The 17,312-nt window shown below is 34.1% G+C and overlaps 1 protein-coding gene across 1 annotated transcript in view; it reads left to right on the top strand.

The window, feature by feature from the left end:
• The window catches only part of VPS13A (vacuolar protein sorting 13 homolog A (S. cerevisiae)), a 158,762-nt gene that overhangs the window by 130,062 nt on the left and 11,388 nt on the right, over window positions 1–17,312 (top strand). Inside the window, exons 55-68 of the mRNA XM_014541227.1 lie at window positions 1,259–1,491; window positions 5,303–5,456; window positions 5,936–6,082; window positions 6,289–6,370; window positions 7,197–7,266; window positions 8,372–8,477; window positions 9,478–9,591; window positions 10,557–10,702; window positions 11,907–11,988; window positions 13,246–13,359; window positions 14,202–14,277; window positions 14,365–14,528; window positions 15,671–15,716; window positions 15,826–15,949. Coding sequence (XP_014396713.1) covers window positions 1,259–1,491; window positions 5,303–5,456; window positions 5,936–6,082; window positions 6,289–6,370; window positions 7,197–7,266; window positions 8,372–8,477; window positions 9,478–9,591; window positions 10,557–10,702; window positions 11,907–11,988; window positions 13,246–13,359; window positions 14,202–14,277; window positions 14,365–14,528; window positions 15,671–15,716; window positions 15,826–15,949 — 1,658 coding nt within the window. The remainder of the gene's footprint in view (window positions 1–1,258; window positions 1,492–5,302; window positions 5,457–5,935; window positions 6,083–6,288; window positions 6,371–7,196; window positions 7,267–8,371; window positions 8,478–9,477; window positions 9,592–10,556; window positions 10,703–11,906; window positions 11,989–13,245; window positions 13,360–14,201; window positions 14,278–14,364; window positions 14,529–15,670; window positions 15,717–15,825; window positions 15,950–17,312) is intronic.

The following is a 17,312-nucleotide window of genomic DNA, read 5'->3' as shown; positions in this document are numbered from 1 at the left end:
ACACACACACACACACACACACACACACACACACACGAATTTCATGCAACGGGCCTCTAGTTATGGTATAAAGGTAAATTGTATTTAGAGAGGGGCTTTCAGCATTCACCTCATGAACAGATATACTCTTCATTGACAGTCATCTTAGGCCATTTTCACTTCTGTGAGGAACATCTAGGGATCTACTAACTAAAGAATTTATTTCTGGTAGCAAGCTATTATTGATATGGTTTTCATAATGATAAAGTTGTACATAAACATTTTCCAGTAATATTTTCAATGGCTTTCAGAAATTGGGGTTTTTTTGTTGTTGTTTTTTAGAAATTGTTTTTAAACAATTAAAAATTAAAATTTTATTAGTCTTTTAAAATCCGTCTTAATTTGACCCCTATTCCAACGTCTTATTTATTTGATCTGTTGGTTAGTAATTTTGCATATTTATGCCATAATGATAGTTGAATATTATAAAGCTAAATCTGAAATCCACTATGAAATATTAGAAATACTGTATAAATATTTGAAAATAAGTTAGCTTATTGCTATATATTTTATTTTAGAAAGAATTATAAGCAACATGTTTGTTCCTAGATACTGATTTTACAGTAACAACTCCAGTTTTTAATATCAGTGGGTTATAACAAATGTGTACTCTATATTAAAATTTATTCTTAATCAGAATATTTACTTAACTAGAAATTCATGGGTAACTGTTAATTATTAGAATTTGCTATATTTATCTTGTCATTGAACCTCAAGACCCTGATAACAGTGCAGTGCTTATATATAAAGGCTTCCTGCAGAATTACTCACCTGTGCTGAATATCCATGTTTTGTAGAGCATGCAATTGAGATGTCAGATATGTTTTATCCTATTTACTTCAGCTCTGTAAGGAAATATGAATTTCTGACTTAAAAATAAATAATGCATTGGTTAGTCTTAGGATAAAGGAGAGAAAATAATGCTTTGTGTTATTGATAAGCCTACACAGGAAGACTATTTAATTAGACTTTATCAGGATATTAATAAAAGAATAATTGATGTGTCTTCCTTGCTAATAACTTTATAATAGTAATGGCAGAAGCAGATATCAAATTATTGTAATTATGTAAATTTCCATTGTTACACAAATATTAATTCATTTAGTTTGTTTGACCCTGTGAAGGAGGCGCCATTACTATTCTCATTTTTTAAATATTAGTTTAAATGTTGGTTGGTGCCATACTCTTAATTTTTTATTTTTTGGTGGTTTTATTTTAGGATATGATGACACCTATAAATTTGGGGACAAAGACTATTTATTTAGTTTCATTCTTTGAAGGCTTACAACGCATTATTTTATTCACTGAAGATCCAAAGGTATTTAAAGTGACATATGAAAATGAGAAAGCAGAATTAGCAGAGCAAGAAATTGTGTTGGCATTACAAGATGTTGGACTTTCTCTCGTCAACAATTACACAAAGCAAGAAGTAGCCTATATTGGCATTACAAGGTTAGATGCATTATAATTTGGATAAATTTAAACGATCAGTTCTTTATCATCAAGAATGGTGATTGTAAAATCTGAAATAATTTAGTTTAACATCTTTGTTTTGATTAGCCATAATACTAAGATAATGTTAATTTTAAAATGCTTGTGAGATTTTTTTTGCCCTTGAGATAAAGATATATGATAAATCAAATTCATAAATCCCTTTGTTCATTCTCTCATTCTCTAAAAAGTTAGATTTATTCAACTTATCAAAAGTCTACTTTCTTTATTTAACACGCCATAATGTTATTCCACCAAAATGCAGGGTATGTTGATGCTCCTTAAATAGTGGTTCAAGGAATAAAGACAATCACGTTCTAATTTCACCTTAACACTTTAAGAGCTAATAAGGTGATACTGTATTTATTATTCCCCAAATAAGTCACCACTAGTAAAACTTTGTTTTCCCTATGCCCGTAATACTCCTGTTTACAAATACTTACAGTAAAATTAATTTATGTGTATTAGTAACTAATTTGAGGGTATTGCTGGATTCCAGTCTATATAACCAGGATCTTTTAACTTAAACTAATATACAGATATATGTGTGTGTGTGTGTGTGTGTATGTATATGTATATATATCATATATCTTTATATAAAAGATGTATAATGTATAAACGATATATAATCCAGATTTAAATTTTTTTTAAATAAATGCATCTAGAAATGTCCCTAACTCTTCATTGACTGGAATATATTCTAAAAGGAATATTAAAAACTATTTTCTTAGAAATATGTATTCCTAAAAAATGTTTATTATTTAAACAAAAATGTCAAATAGACAACCTGTTATGGGCTATGTCCTATGCTATGGTGTGAATGCAAGTGGGAGTAACACATGGTTCCTATCTTTTTTTAAATTAAGTGAATATAAATTTTAGAAGGAATAAACAAATAGAGTACTTAAATAAAATTAAATAATTTACATATTAAAACAGAAAGAGTGAAGTAATTTTAGAATATGGGTAGATTTTTTGTTCTATATTTAATTCTTTTGGCAATTTTTCACTGAAATAGATTTGTTTCATTAATTCTCTCATTTTCCTAGATTGTTTCACACTCTGTCTCTTTTTAAACCCCCATTTCCTCTCTCAGCTCACTGCCTTGCATCCCATTTCACTGAGAAAATTGAAGCAATCAAAAAGGAACTTTCAAAGACCCACCCCCCCAATATCAACTTCCTACTCACCAGCATTTATTACCTGTATACTATGCTGACATACTTACCCACAGTTATCATAGGTATATCATATGTGCTATTTAAACAAATTTTTCTGCTTTTGCATTGTATTCTGTTCCCTTTTACTTTTTGAGACACTGATCTAGCAATTCTCTTTTTTCTTTCTCCTGTCCACAATTTCTGACTCTCTTTTGGATTGTTCTCATCAGTGTTATTTCTCTCAACTTAAATTTTATTTTCTTGATCCTACTTTCTCTGCTATCTACTGCCTATTTCTTTGCTTCCCTTTATAGCCAAACTGCCCAAAAGTGTTGTTCATGACAAAAGACTTAAATATATTCACTACATTCAATTCTTCTTTACCCATTTTTTTTCTTTAGTCACTCCCAATAGGCTTTGGCTCTCAATGTACCATGAAACTGGTGCTACCAAGAGCACCTTAGGGATGTGTGTATTGCCAGGTCCGAAGTACAATATCCAACCCCCTTGTTGCTTAAAAGTTCATAACGTTTAACACAGATTCCTTCTTTGACTGACCTCCAGGATTTCTTACCTTGATTTTTCTTTTTCTCCCAACATTCTCAGTCTCATTTGTTGGTTCCTTGTCTTCTCCATTGGGTGCCCTGATATTCTCAAACCTAATCCTCTTCTCTGTTTCAGTTTTATGATTTCAAATACCACATATAAGCCAAATTTTCTAGAAATACATCTTCAGCCAGATTTTTCTTCATGAACTCCAGGCATGTATATCCAGCTGCCTACATAAAATTCGTACTAAAATACCTAAGAGACTATCTATATAAAACCCTAATATGCAAATCGACCGACCAGTCGCTATGATGCGCACTGACCACCAGGGGGCAGACGCTCAACACAGGAGCTGCCCCCTGGTGTAAGTATGCTCCACAGGGGGAGTGCCACTCAGCCAGAAGCCGGGCACATGGCTGGTGAGGGCAGCGGTGGTGGCGGGAGCCTCTCCCACCTCTGTGGCAGTGCTAAGGGGCAGCAAGCCGAGCTGTAAGGAGCAGTGAACAGGCAGGCCTAAGCTGGCAGGCGGACATCCCCATGGGCTTCTGGTCTGTGAGAGGGTGCAGGCCAGGCTGAGGGACCTCCCTCCCCTCCTCCCCATCCAGAGTATGAATTTCGTGCATCAGGTCTCTAGTACTTTATATGTTTAAAACCCATTTCCTGATATCCTACCACGTCTGCCTCCTCATTGAAGTTAATGACAAATACATCCTTCTAGTTACTCAGGCCAAAAGTGTTGGAATCATTTTGTTTCATCTCTTTACTCACACCCCACATCTAATCCATCTAGAGCAGTGGTTCTCAACCTTCCTAATGCCGTGACCCTTTAATACAGTTCCTCATGTTGTGGTGACCCCCAACCATAAAATTATTTTCGTTGCTACTTCATAACTGTAATTTTGCCACTGTTATGAATCGTAATGTAAATATCTGATATGCAGGATGTATTTAGGCGACCCCTGTGAAAGGGTCATTTGACCTCCAAAGGGGTCGCGACCCACAGGTTGAGAACCGCTGATCTAGGGGCTATGTGCTGGCTCTACCTTCAAAACATACGTAGGATCTGACCACTTTTCACTACCTCAGTGTTATCACCCTAGGCAGAGCCCTCACCATTTCTCTCCCAGCTTACTACATTAAACTCCTAGTAAGTTTTTCTGCTTCTAGCCATCATTCCCTTTTTCTCTTACCCCTATCCCAGCAGTGTATTTCTAACAAAGCTTAAGTCAGATCGTGTCACTGATCTTCTCATAATCTTTCAACTGTTATTCATCTCAGAGTAAAACTCCAAGTCTTTACAATATCCTACAAGGCTTTCCCATTATTTGGCCCCTGTCTTACTTCATCTTCTACTCTTTTTTTTTTTTTAATCCTCACCTGAGGATATTTTTCCATTGACTTACAGAGTGTGGAAGGGAGGAGGACAGACAAAGAGAGAGAAACATTGATGTGAGAGAGACACATGGATGAGTTTCTTCCCGCACACTCTGTCTACTGAACCAGACTGTCTAGGTCGTCTTCTACTCTTAATGTGTTCCAAGTATGCCAGCCTCCTTGCTCTTCTTCATATACTACAAGCATGCTCACAGAGTCTTTGCTCTAACTGGTCCCTCCGCTTGAAATGTTCTCCTGTTGTCTTCTGGATAAATTCCCTGATCTCTAAGTTCTTGAAATCTTACTTCCATGACACCCCTGTTGACTACTCACTTTTAACACTGCAACCCACAACTTTGCATATCCCAATACTCCATGTCCACCTTTCCTTGTCTACTTTTTCTTCTTTCAAAAGCATTTCACCTCCTAATATATTAAATATGCTAAGTTACTATATTTATGACGTTCTTTCTATCAGTCCTCAGCTAAAATGAAGCTAAAGAATGGCAGTAATGTTCACTGCTAGAATTCCTACTACCAAGAATGGTGCCTAAGTAGGAATTTAATGTGATTGGTTGAATTGAGGATATTGCAAAATTTTTACTCAAGATTTTGTAATTCATGTAATAAACCAGTTAAAATGAAAATGTATATAAATTAGTACCATGATTTTTGCTTTCATATGTAAGTTCTGATGTGGTTTGGGAGACAAAGCCCAAGAAGAAGGCAAGATGGAAGCCAATGAGTATAAAGCACACTGAGAAGTTAGAGAAAGAATTTAAGGAATATATTGAATCTTCACCTTCAGAAGATAAGGTTATTGAGTTGGACACTAATATTCCGGTAATATTTTTAAGTACTGATATGAAGTTTTAATTTTTATCTATTATAATTAGATTAATCACTAGTTAATATTTAAGTCTTATTTCCTTACAAAACAGTGAATGTTATCATACATACTTAATATAAAATATTAAAAACTCAGACTTTCTCTTGAGATACTAGTGATCTATTCCTTGGTTAACAAGCCAGTAACTTTTTATTTTTTAATTATTTGTAATGTTATTTTATATTTCTCACTTGTTTTGGGTAAATTTTAGTAAATTTACATAAAAAGTGATACAACCAAGCTCTAAGGAATATCTGAATGTTTTTGTGAATTGTATGGATATGGGCTATAAAGTTCTCATTCTAAACCTAATTGAATATTTAGCCTATTATTTTAATTAGTATTTTTAAAATTTTGGTACACATTTCTAATTTTAATCAGTTATGAGTAAATAGGAATTCTATGTGTTTTGGGGGGATGCCATGTTTTTCAGGTTCGCTTTACACCTAGTGGCAATAACATGAAAATTCTGCAACCACATATAATAGCTATACGAAGAAATTATCTGCCAGCATTAAACGTGGAATATAACACATCTGCACATCAGTCATCATTTAGAATTCAAATTTATAGAATACAGGTGAGTCTGAATAGATAGTCAAATTGTATTATAAATTAAACTAATTTATTCTTATGGTCTATTTTAACACTTCCGTTTCAGTGTGGGACTAGACTTTTTGATTCCTTCTCCTTCTTAAATCTTGTTATTCTAGTCAGGTTCTATAATTAACATATGAACATACTAACCTGGGTTTTTGTTTGTTTGTTTGTTTGTTTGTTTTTTAGATCCAAAACCAGATACATGGTGCTGTATTTCCATTTGTATTTTATCCTATTAAGCCTCCCAAGTCAGTCACCATGGATTCAGGTTTGTCTATATCTTTAGATTGCTATAAAAGTGGTTGTATTAACTGTTTGGTTTATTTTACTATAATAATATGAAATGAAACCATTTTACTCAGCTAACTTCAACAAAACTTTGAATACTGAAGAAAAGTTTAATTAGAAATATATATTTTAATGTTTAGAAATGCTACTTTTAAAAAATTACAATGTTTAAAACTCTGATTTAAAAGCCACTGAGACCTTTGAATAAATTGTGAGGAAGTTCAAATTCAGACTGTTTTCTAATCACAGGAACTGTCCTAATCCCCAGTTGAGAATGATTACAAGTCCTTTCTTCCATCCTCTCTTCCCTTCACCTTCTTTCTTTGCTGTTGCTCTTCCCCTCACTTTCTTTTCTCTTCCCACTACCCTGCTCCCCCGCTCCTTTTTCTTTCCACAGTTACCTTCATACCACTGACTAAACTATCTAAAGTAGTATTCATAATCTGCTTGGAAGCTTATTGACCAGTATACATGCCCAAGCCCTTTCACCTAGAAGTCAAGGGCAAGATCCTGAAATCTGTGTTTCCACAAAGTTTCCCTGATGGTTCTAATGCTTGCTTCTAGTTTAAACTCACTAATTTAAAGGATTAGTAATCCTCAGAGGAGTATAGATAATGTATAAAAACAATCCTGGAGTCTGAAATTAAGACTATAATGGGTCATGCAAATATTAGTAATTTTAATTGATATTCACCATTTAGAAAATAATTTAGTTAGCCATTGTAATGTGTATTACATGGTAAGAAAATGCTGCTTGTCTTTTTTTAAAGCATCATGGAATTAATCATATTTATTACCCTTTACAGCACCCAAGCCCTTTACAGATGTCAGTATTGTCATGAGATCTGCAGGGCATTCCCAGATATCACGTATTAAGTAAGTGTCCTAATACATTCCTTGTGTATTTATTTAATGTTTTGATTTAAACTGTGCTCTTTAGAAAAAGTAAATTTCAAATAAGTCAAAGATTTAAATGTACAGTATTAAATTATGAAGGTCATAGAAAACGTCTATTAATTATTTTATAATAGTGGAGAATCAGAAGGCTCTAAATGAAATACACCTAGGTATTAACAAAAGTTATTTCTAAATTATGGGCATTTTATTTTCCTTTTTGTTTATTTGTTTTCTCAAGTTCTCTATAATTACTGCATAGTGTTAGAAACAAAAGAGAAAATAGTATTTTCAAATTCAGTCACCACCCAGTGCAAGAAATCTAACATTTATAGAAACATTCATCTATGTATTATTCCCTTATTTCTTGTTTTCTCTGCCCTATTACCAAGACAAACATTATTCTCTTGCTTTTTTCTTTTTTAAATCCTCACCTGAGGATTTTTTTCATTGATTTTTCTTTCTTTTTTTTTTTGAGAGAAACATGGATGTGAGAGACAAACATCTATTGGTTGCCTCCTGCAAGTGCCCCAACCAGGGATCAGATCCACAACTTCAGTATGTGCCCTAACTGGGAATTGAACCCACCACCTTTCAATGTATGGGACAATGCTCCAACCAACTGAGCCACACTGGCCTGGGCTATTCCCTTGCTTTTCAAATTATAGTTTTATTATAATTTAAATAATATCTATCTAATGTGTACCTAAACATTATGCTTCTTAGTTTCCCTTTTCTCCTTCTAATTAAAATTTTTTTTTTCAAACCGTACAATACTCCTGGGACTTGCTTTTTTTTATTAAGCTTTTTAGTAAAATGTATTCATTTTGTGGTATGTAGCTAGAATTTATCTATAAACACTAATAAATAATGTTTGATGACTGTATACCACAGTTTACTTATAGATTTCCTCTCTATAATAGGCATTTTCATACTTGAGTTTGTTGCTATTATGAACAGTGTTACCATGACATTCCTCTAGAAAGTTCTAAGTTTTAACATTCTAATATTTAATACTTTTTTCTTTATCTAATTTTTTTAATACTGTTAATTGATGACCTTTCATATTTTCTACTTTGTAATATAGATACTTCAAAGTGTTGATCCAAGAAATGGATCTCAGGTTAGATCTTGGGTTTGTCTATGCATTAGCAGAACTTATGACAGAAGCTGAAGTAACTGAAAAAACGGAGGTAAGACTTAAAATAATAGCATTGACGGTAAGGATTCGGAAAAGGACTGAGAAAAATGTTAGCTATCCTGATAAATTATTTCTCGCCCCGCTCCCCCGCCAAAGGAATTCTTTTTTCTTTTAAATTTTGTTTTATTGCTTAAAGTATTACAAAGAGTATTACATATGCCTCCTTTTTTTTCTCCCCTTGACCTTCCCCCGGCCTCCCCTACACCCCAGTGTCTTGTGTCCATTGGTTATGCTTATATGCATGCATACAAGTCCTTTGGTTGATCTCTTACCCCCACCCCCCAACCCTCCTGATAAATTCTTAAAGTGTTAAAATGGTTTTGTTTCATTTTAAAAATATTTTTATTACGCTGCTGTGGTGAGTACATTGGCAGAAATCATTTTTTTAGATTATAGAAGACACGAATAGTCTTAAGCAAGACAAGTTAAAATAGTCTTTTAAACGTGAGATAGCAAATAGGAGGAAAGATTTAAATCAATAGTAGGAGGAAGAGGATAATCAGTCATGTTCACATTACTGTTTTTTTTTTTTCAATTTTACTTTCCTTGGTTACTTTTGTTTAGATTAATAATTTAGAATAACGATTTTCAACTGGTGCACTGTGGCACACTGGTGTGCTGCAAGAATTGTAAAAAAGTGCAATACTTGACTATTTAAAAAAATAAATACATTATTTATTACAAAACAAAAATAAATGGATTAGATTAGTGGCCTTTTCGAGTAAAATCTGTAGTCACATGAGGAAAAGCTTAGCGTCTTTTAATGGATTAGATGGAAACATAGAAGATATGCTTATCAGTTTCCGAGCGACAGACAGAACTTTCCTAACAAAAGAAATATTAGTTTCTCTCCTCAGGCAGTATCTTCCTAATTATGAATGATGTTGGATCTGGATATTACAGGGGAGTGTTCTGCAGTGTGTGAGCTATTGGCTTAACTACTTCCTGAAGATAGGTCCCTTAAGTTTTTAATACTTTATGTTCCTTTATAGGTTGAACTTTTTCATAAAGATATAGAAGTTTTCCAAGAAGAATATAAAACAGTTTCATTAGTAGATTCATCACAAGTCAGTCTCTATGAGTATTTTCATATATCTCCTATCAAGGTAGGGAAAAATAAGTTATTTTTATTATCTATGATAATCTAGGTAATAGCAAATTTAATAACCCTTTAAAAATTTTATTCTTACAATAATTTTCACCATATGGAACTAATAGTGGAGCTACCCACAGCATGTGTTTATATGTTTATGTCTTGACCTAACAGATTTCCTTAGTGTTAAAGTATTTAATGACAGTTTTCTAAATTTTTTGTTGATGTATGTATAAGTTTTTCTTTTAACTGGGTTGTAATTGATACATTAAATTTATTTCAGGTGTACAGTGTAATGATTTGATATTTGTAGACTGAAATGATCATCACAATATATTACCATCTGTCCATATACAGTATTATAATTTATTTTTTTTTGTGATGAGAACTTTTAAGATTCCTCCTTTAGCAACTTTCAAGTATGCAATACAGTACTAACTATAGTGTATACATTTTAATTTATAAATTAATCTTAATTTAAGATTTGAAGATTGGATGGAACTAAATATAAGTTCTTAACACAAAGTTTTTATGAGTTACTTACAGAATACTTGAAGAAAATTATTGTATAGCTGAGTATACAGCATGTATATGCATACAATACAAAAGTGCTTTTAACATCCTGCTACCTTAGTTCTTATAGTTAAAACATTCACTTGTGGAGATATTTATTTCAGCAACTTTAACTTCTAGATATTATTGTCACTAACAATGTATAAATGTTAATATTTTCTTAGCTTTACCAAAAGAATTGGATTGAGCTAAATATATCATCATACATTGCTGAATTTAAAATTTAAAAAGAACTGTATTAGATTTTAAATCTTTTAAACTTTTCACTTATTAAATTTGGCACAGTCCTGATATCTTTGAAATTTTATTTGTGGTGTAGTGACTTTAAAATAAAATTGAATATTAAAAATTAATATTGTCATTATGAAGGTACTGATTTAAATACTTATCTCTTTATCTCTCTAGTTGCATTTAAGTGTTTCACTGAGTTCGGGTAAAGAAGCAGCTAAAGACTCAGAACAGCATGAAGGATTCATTGCAATTAGTTCTTTAAATCTCTTGCTGAAGAGTATTGGCGCCACTCTTACAGATGTACAAGATGTAGTTTTTAAGTATGTTTAAATTCAAATCTACAAATTGATGAAAAGTCCATTTTATATTCACCAAAAATTTATAAGTGAAAAATGTGTAAAGTACACTGCAGATCTTAGGCACAAGATGGTTTTGTTGTTAAGTGTAAAATAACTTAGGTAACATACACCTGTTAATCCTTAACTATTGAAAAACAAATTAGTTGTTAAATAATTTCTTTAAGAAATAGAGACAGGAGTCATGCATGTTGGTGCACTCTTTAAGGCCTGTCTGGTCTAGGGAAGAATTCTAAGCAGCTGTGTGTGCCCAAAGGTGTGGTGCTTAAAAGATGTGACTTTAAGGCGGATCAAGACTCTTCAAAGTATATGTGACTAGAAAAAGTGAATGTCATGACAGGGCAAATGAAGGGATCAGTTTAAATGTTAGCATCAGGAACTTAACTTTGAGTAATTGTGGGAGCTATTAGATAGAGTATCTGACCAAAGAGTGTCCAAGTCTGAGTGGAGACTTCAGATAAGAATGCCCTTTTCAACTACCACCTAGAACTGTTACTAAAAATAATAAGAATCAGTGAATCCAGTAAGAGATATCTCTGAGTCTGGGTAAAGTTAGGTAACAGTCAAATTAAAGAACAGATTTGAAGACATCATATCAGGAATAAAGTGAGAATTCTAGTCTTGCTATCTTATCTGCTAGCATAGAGCTTTCCAATTAGTTGATTGGGTGTATGCTGGGAACAGGTTATAAGTAAACATACCTTCATTCCTCAGCCGTAGGCTGTTCAGGCAGGCCCTGCAGCAATGAACCCTGGTCATTCTTGAGCAACCACTTACATTTATCTCAGTGTGTCAAACATTTTCTATGTGAGCCATGATAGGACTAAGTTGACAAATATAAGTTCATGTTCATAGATCCAAGGGCTCTCTGATCCTCTAAATTATGTGGAAAATGTGTGTATGTTAGTGGCTTTTCTGAGGGTAAGATCCATAGCTTTCATCAGATTTTTAGAGCTTTTTTGACCAGAATGTGCAGAGATGTATGTAAAAGAGTAGGCTTTCTGGTTGGCATGGGAAAAGACTGAAAGGAAAGATTTGGAGAAAAATTCTAAAGAAAATGAAATCTTAACATTAAAGATTTTATTCCCTCTCTGCCTGTCTCCCTCTCACCCTCTCTCCATGCACATACCTACACATTTACACATTTTTAATGTGGTTTCTTTTTCAGGCTTGCATTTTTTGAACTCAACTATCAGTTTCATACAACATCTGAACTGCAGTCTGAAGTAGTAAGACACTATTCAAAACAGGTTTGTCTGAGATTATTTTACAAAGGGGCAGAGTGATATAAAATAGTGAAACTGTATGTGTCTGTACCTATATAATGTAGATTTGGCAAGGAAGTTAATAGCCATTTTCAAAAATTTAAGACATGTTTTTTATTTTCAGAATTGTAGAAAGAGGCTCTGGCCAAGTAGCTCAGTTTTTAGAGCTTCATCCCAATATGCCAAGGTTACAAGTTTGATCCCCTGTCAGGGCACATATGTGAATGAACCAGTGAATGCATAAATAAGTGGAACAACAAATTGATGTTTCTCTCTCTCTCTCTCTCTCTTTCTAAATTCAAAAAGTAAAAATTTAAAAAAAAGAGAATGGCCTTTCAATTTTCTGTCCTTCTAATTTTTAGCTATGTCCCCAATCTTTTCTGGAACAATGTAGACTACACATAAACCTTTAAATAAAATATTAAGTAATTCACCACACTTACTTAAAAAACTAGGTTCAAAGGAAACTATTAGTAATTGATGAACACAGGGTATTTTTTTAAAATATATTTTTATTGATTTCAGAGAGGAAGGAAAGGGGGAGAGAGAGAGAAGCATCAATGATGAGAGAGAATCATTGATCAGCTGCCTCCTGCATGTCCCCCTACTGGGGATCGAGCCCAAAACTCGGGCATGTGCCCTTGACTGGAATCGAACCTGGGACCCTTCAGTGTGCAGGCCAACACTCTATCCACTGAACCAAACTGGTGAGGGCGAACACAGGATATTTTTAATGTAATTGAGTTACTAAGTCTTCTAGATATATTATTTTAGTGGATTTTTTTTCCCACATTTGAAAAGATTCCAGTATTTTTATATAACTTATAGGGCATCTGAGACAGCTGTTGAATAATGGACAGATCATTGAGCATGACTCAAGAGGTCGGGGTTTGGATTCCGGATTTGCCATTCAACCTCTGTTTGGCCCTAGGCATCATTTGTCCTGTATATTTCTTCAGTCTATAAAATGATGGCAGTATTAACAACTTTCACACATAGTTGTAAAAGTACAAGTAGTTTGAATATTCTAAAGTATTATGTAAATCTTACATTATTTCTAATACTCTAACACTGAATTGCTTTTTAAAAACTGACTAGTGACGAATAAGTTAATATATGGTTTAGGTGTTGAAATTGATGATAAGGATATTAGCCTGAAAAATTGGATGTGTGTACTAAATTTAAGAAAAAAATATTAAGCTTGATAATCCAAATTGATTAATGTTTATGTTTTCTTTTTAGGCCATTAAACAAATGTATGTACTCATTCTTGGACTTGAAGTTTTGGGAAATCCCTTTGGCTTGATTAGAGAATTTTCTGAAGGTGTAGAAGCATTTTTCTATGAACCTTACCAGGTAAAACAGTTATTCTTGCATTGTGCAACATATCACACAGATACTGTTGAAAAAATAATGCATTCCAATTGTTAACTTGAGTTGCAGATGTAAATAGATTTTGTGAGTCACAAAGGCACATTATTTTGCAGCGAACAGTGTTAACAGCTTTTGAGAAATTTGGGAGGAAATTTTTACGTTTTCCCTCAGATTTTAAACTTAAGACTTTAAACAAATATACTGAATTTTAAGTGTTCTGTTGTAAAATTAAAGGTGGGTAAACTTCACACTCTAGTAGAAGGAAGAGTATTATGGACAGGCAGTTTTGCTATGCACAATAGTATGCACAGCTAGCACTGTGCAAAGCAATCTCAATCAATGGCAGAAATTATGATTTTTCTATGTCCCTTAAAAATTTCTGCCAGAATGTTAAAACATGTTGCTACTTTCACACTTAAAAGAGTAGATGATAATGAAAAAATAGAAAAACATATTTATTTTGTACAATATAATTTAAAACATTAGATATATTAGGAATGAAAGTGTTTTTATTTATTTCATAAAAAATTATCAAGGGTAGTGTGTGTTCACCTTCTTATCATACAACATACAGAACAAACATCTTTTGTACACTTTGATGAATAGCCATTCTCCTAAGTTTGGATTAACTTGCAACACTTAATCCTTTTCACTTGCAATGTCATGAAATATCTGAGACTTCTGTTAATGTGAAGTTTTCTTCTGGTGTCACTTTCTCAGGGACATCATTTTTTTTTTTTTTGTCGCTACTATTTTCTTCATATCAATTAGTGCACTTTTAAAGGTAAACATAATCTTATTTGTTGTTATTTTTGATCCTTTAGGGAGCCATCCAGGGTCCTGAAGAGTTTGTGGAAGGAATGGCACTAGGATTGAAGGCATTAGTTGGGGGAGCTGTTGGTAAGAAACAGAATGCCTCGCGAATGTGATTATGCTAGAAAGTAATGATATATTTGCTTTTACTAAAGATTTGTTAATTTCTCCTAGGTGGATTAGCTGGTGCTGCCTCCAAAATCACCAGTGCTATGGCTAAAGGGGTAGCAGCTATAACTATGGATGAAGACTACCAACAGAAGAGGAGAGAAGCCATGAACAAGCAACCGGCTGGTCTTAGAGAAGGCATCACTCGAGGAGGAAAAGGCTTAGTTTCTGTAAGACTTTCCCAGTGTTGTGAATGTTATAGGAAATATCTATTATTATTATTATTATTATCATTATTATTACTACTTGAGGCCTGTCACACAAAATGCATGCACGAGTAGGGTCCCTAGGCCTGGCCGGTGATCAGCTGATTGGGGCCTTCTGGCTGCTGGCTGGGGCCTTCCTTTCCTGGCTGTCAGCTGCCGGCCAGGGCCTTCCTTTGTTCCTCAACTGCCCCCTTATAGTCAGTGCATGTCATAGCGAGCGATCGAACTCTCGGTCTCCTGTTTGAACTCCCGAGGGGACATTTTGCATATTAGCCTTTTATATAAATACTAGAGGCCTGGTGCACAAAATTTGTGCTGGGGGTGTCCGGGGGATGTCCAGCTGACAGCTTAGTGCTGCCACAGAGGTGGGAGAGGCTCCTGTCACCACCGCTGCGTTAGGCTTCTGGCTGAGTGGCGCTCCCCCTGTGGGAGTGCACTGACCACCCAGGGACTGCTCCTGCATTGAGCATCTGCCCCCTGGTGGTCAGTGCTGGTCGTAGCAACCCATTGTTCCACCGTTCGCTCTATTTGCATATTAGCCTTTTATTATGTAGGAGAGAGAGAGATAGATAGATAGATAGATAAATAGATAGATATAGATAATTATTTTAAAGATTTATGGGGTTTTTTAAGTTGATTTCAGAGAGGAATGGAGAGAGGGAAGGAGAGGTAGAGAAACATCAGTGATGAGAGAGAATCATTGATTGGCTGCCTTACTGGGGATTGAGCCCACAACCTGGGCATGTGCCCTGACTGGGAATCAAACCATGACCTCCTGGTTCATGGGTCAACACTCAACCACTGAGCCACGCTGGCTGGGCAGAAATATATTTTAAAGCCATATTCTTTAAATAAGGAAATAGATATATAACTTACACTCCTTCAGGTATTATTTGCATGTTGGAGGAGTAGTGTGTTGTGGCCTATATAAAATATGTCAGTAATCTCCAAAAGCATTCTGTTTAAATAAAATATTTAGGAAATACATTAATTCTTATGTATCTAGAAAGCACAACTCTGTATTTTTATTTTTTTGTAAACCAGATTTGGTTCGTCAAGGCATTGTGTGAAAGTATTATAAATTTTCAATTGTGCTTTCCTTTTAGGGTTTTGTAAGTGGCATAACAGGAATTGTTACAAAACCAATCAAAGGCAAGTATAATAGTTTCTTTAGGTGATATATATTACCAAGTGTTTCACAAGTTGATTCAATTTTCACTCTTAATCTAATCGCCTAAAGCTTTGTCTTTTTTATTTCTAGGAGCTCAAAAAGAAGGAGCAGCTGGTTTCTTTAAAGGTGTTGGGAAAGGTTTAGTTGGAGCAGTGGCAAGACCAACTGGAGGCATCATAGACATGGCTAGCAGTACATTTCAGGGAATAAAAAGGTAAACTTTCTTTGATGTAGGGTATGAGTGAAATGCTTAAACCATGAGAAATGAAATAAATCTGCTATTTGGCTTGAGGCACTCAGTTATGAAACCTGAAATATGGCAAATTGCATATAATCTTCCTAATTACTTTTGGTATATTTTTTAAGTTGTTGCCATTGCATCACTTCAACTTGATAGAATTTTTTTGTATTTGTCATCCATTCCCAGCAGCCTTGGCAACAAAGGTTTGACAAGCAAGCTTTTTCATTATCTTTATCAGAATACATTACAACAATGTAATGCGACATGTCAGTTATAAAATTAGCAAATATTACATTGTTGCTTTTTAGGGGGAACAATGAATGGCTTTTTCTATTCTGGGTTCAAACTCATTTGTGTTCACCTTTCTTTATAATATTATTTTGTTAAAGGTTATTACATCTGTTTCCTCTGTCTCTTCATTGGTACAAATCTTAAAATATGTCCTCTCTTCCTCAAAATTAAATGTAACTTAAGACTGAAATTTAGTATTTGCATTATTGTTACCTCTATTCTAAAAATTTTCACATGTATGTATCACAATTGATTAAATTCATGCTGAGACCTAATTTATTTTTTTTCCTTTTTAATTTTTATTTTTTATTGTTCTCTATTTTATTCCTTTTAATGAGACCTAATTTAGAAAGTTAGATGGCTGGATATTTTTCTAATCTATTTCCTTTTGTATTTTCTTTTGCTTACTGCCGTACAGAGATAAGTATTGTCATTGTATGAGTTGCTCCTCTTAAGTCAGTATTTCATACTGCTTTACCACAATTGTGGGTGTTCAGCTATATTCCCTTTCAGCAAAATAAAACATTTTTATAAAAGTAAGACTAAAAACTAATAAAGGATATAATTGTGAAGAAGGATGTTGAAAGCAGAAAGGGGAAGTGGGTTACAGGAACCAAATGTAAGAATATAAATTGGTGGATAAATCTAATTGAACTGTATAAAAACAACATTGGAATCAGAATATCTACACTAATAAAAGAGAAACATGGTAATTGGCGTACGACCGCTACCCTTCCCATTGGCTAATCAGCATATCCTTATGCAAATTAACTGTCAGCCAAGATGGCGGCCGGCAGCCAGGCAGCTGGAAGCGAGCATGAGGCTTGCTCCAGTGACTGCAGACTTGCCGGCCTCTGAGTTGCAACTCTAAGCAACTATGTACTATGTTGCAAATAAGAAGCTAAACAAACCTCCAGAAACCAGCTTTCAGCCTGCCGGGATCTCAGAGCTGAAGTTATACATTGTTTCAATTATAGAACGGCAAACAAACCAGATACGAAGCCTCAGAGCTAGAGCCAGAGCTAAAGCTGGCCCAGAATAAAAT

Source organism: Myotis brandtii, unplaced genomic scaffold (assembly GCF_000412655.1).
Source record: "Myotis brandtii unplaced genomic scaffold, ASM41265v1 scaffold266, whole genome shotgun sequence".
Taxonomy (NCBI): Eukaryota; Metazoa; Chordata; class Mammalia; order Chiroptera; family Vespertilionidae; genus Myotis; species Myotis brandtii.
Note: the sequence above shows the minus strand (reverse complement) of the source record. Positions and strands in the feature narration are given on the sequence as shown.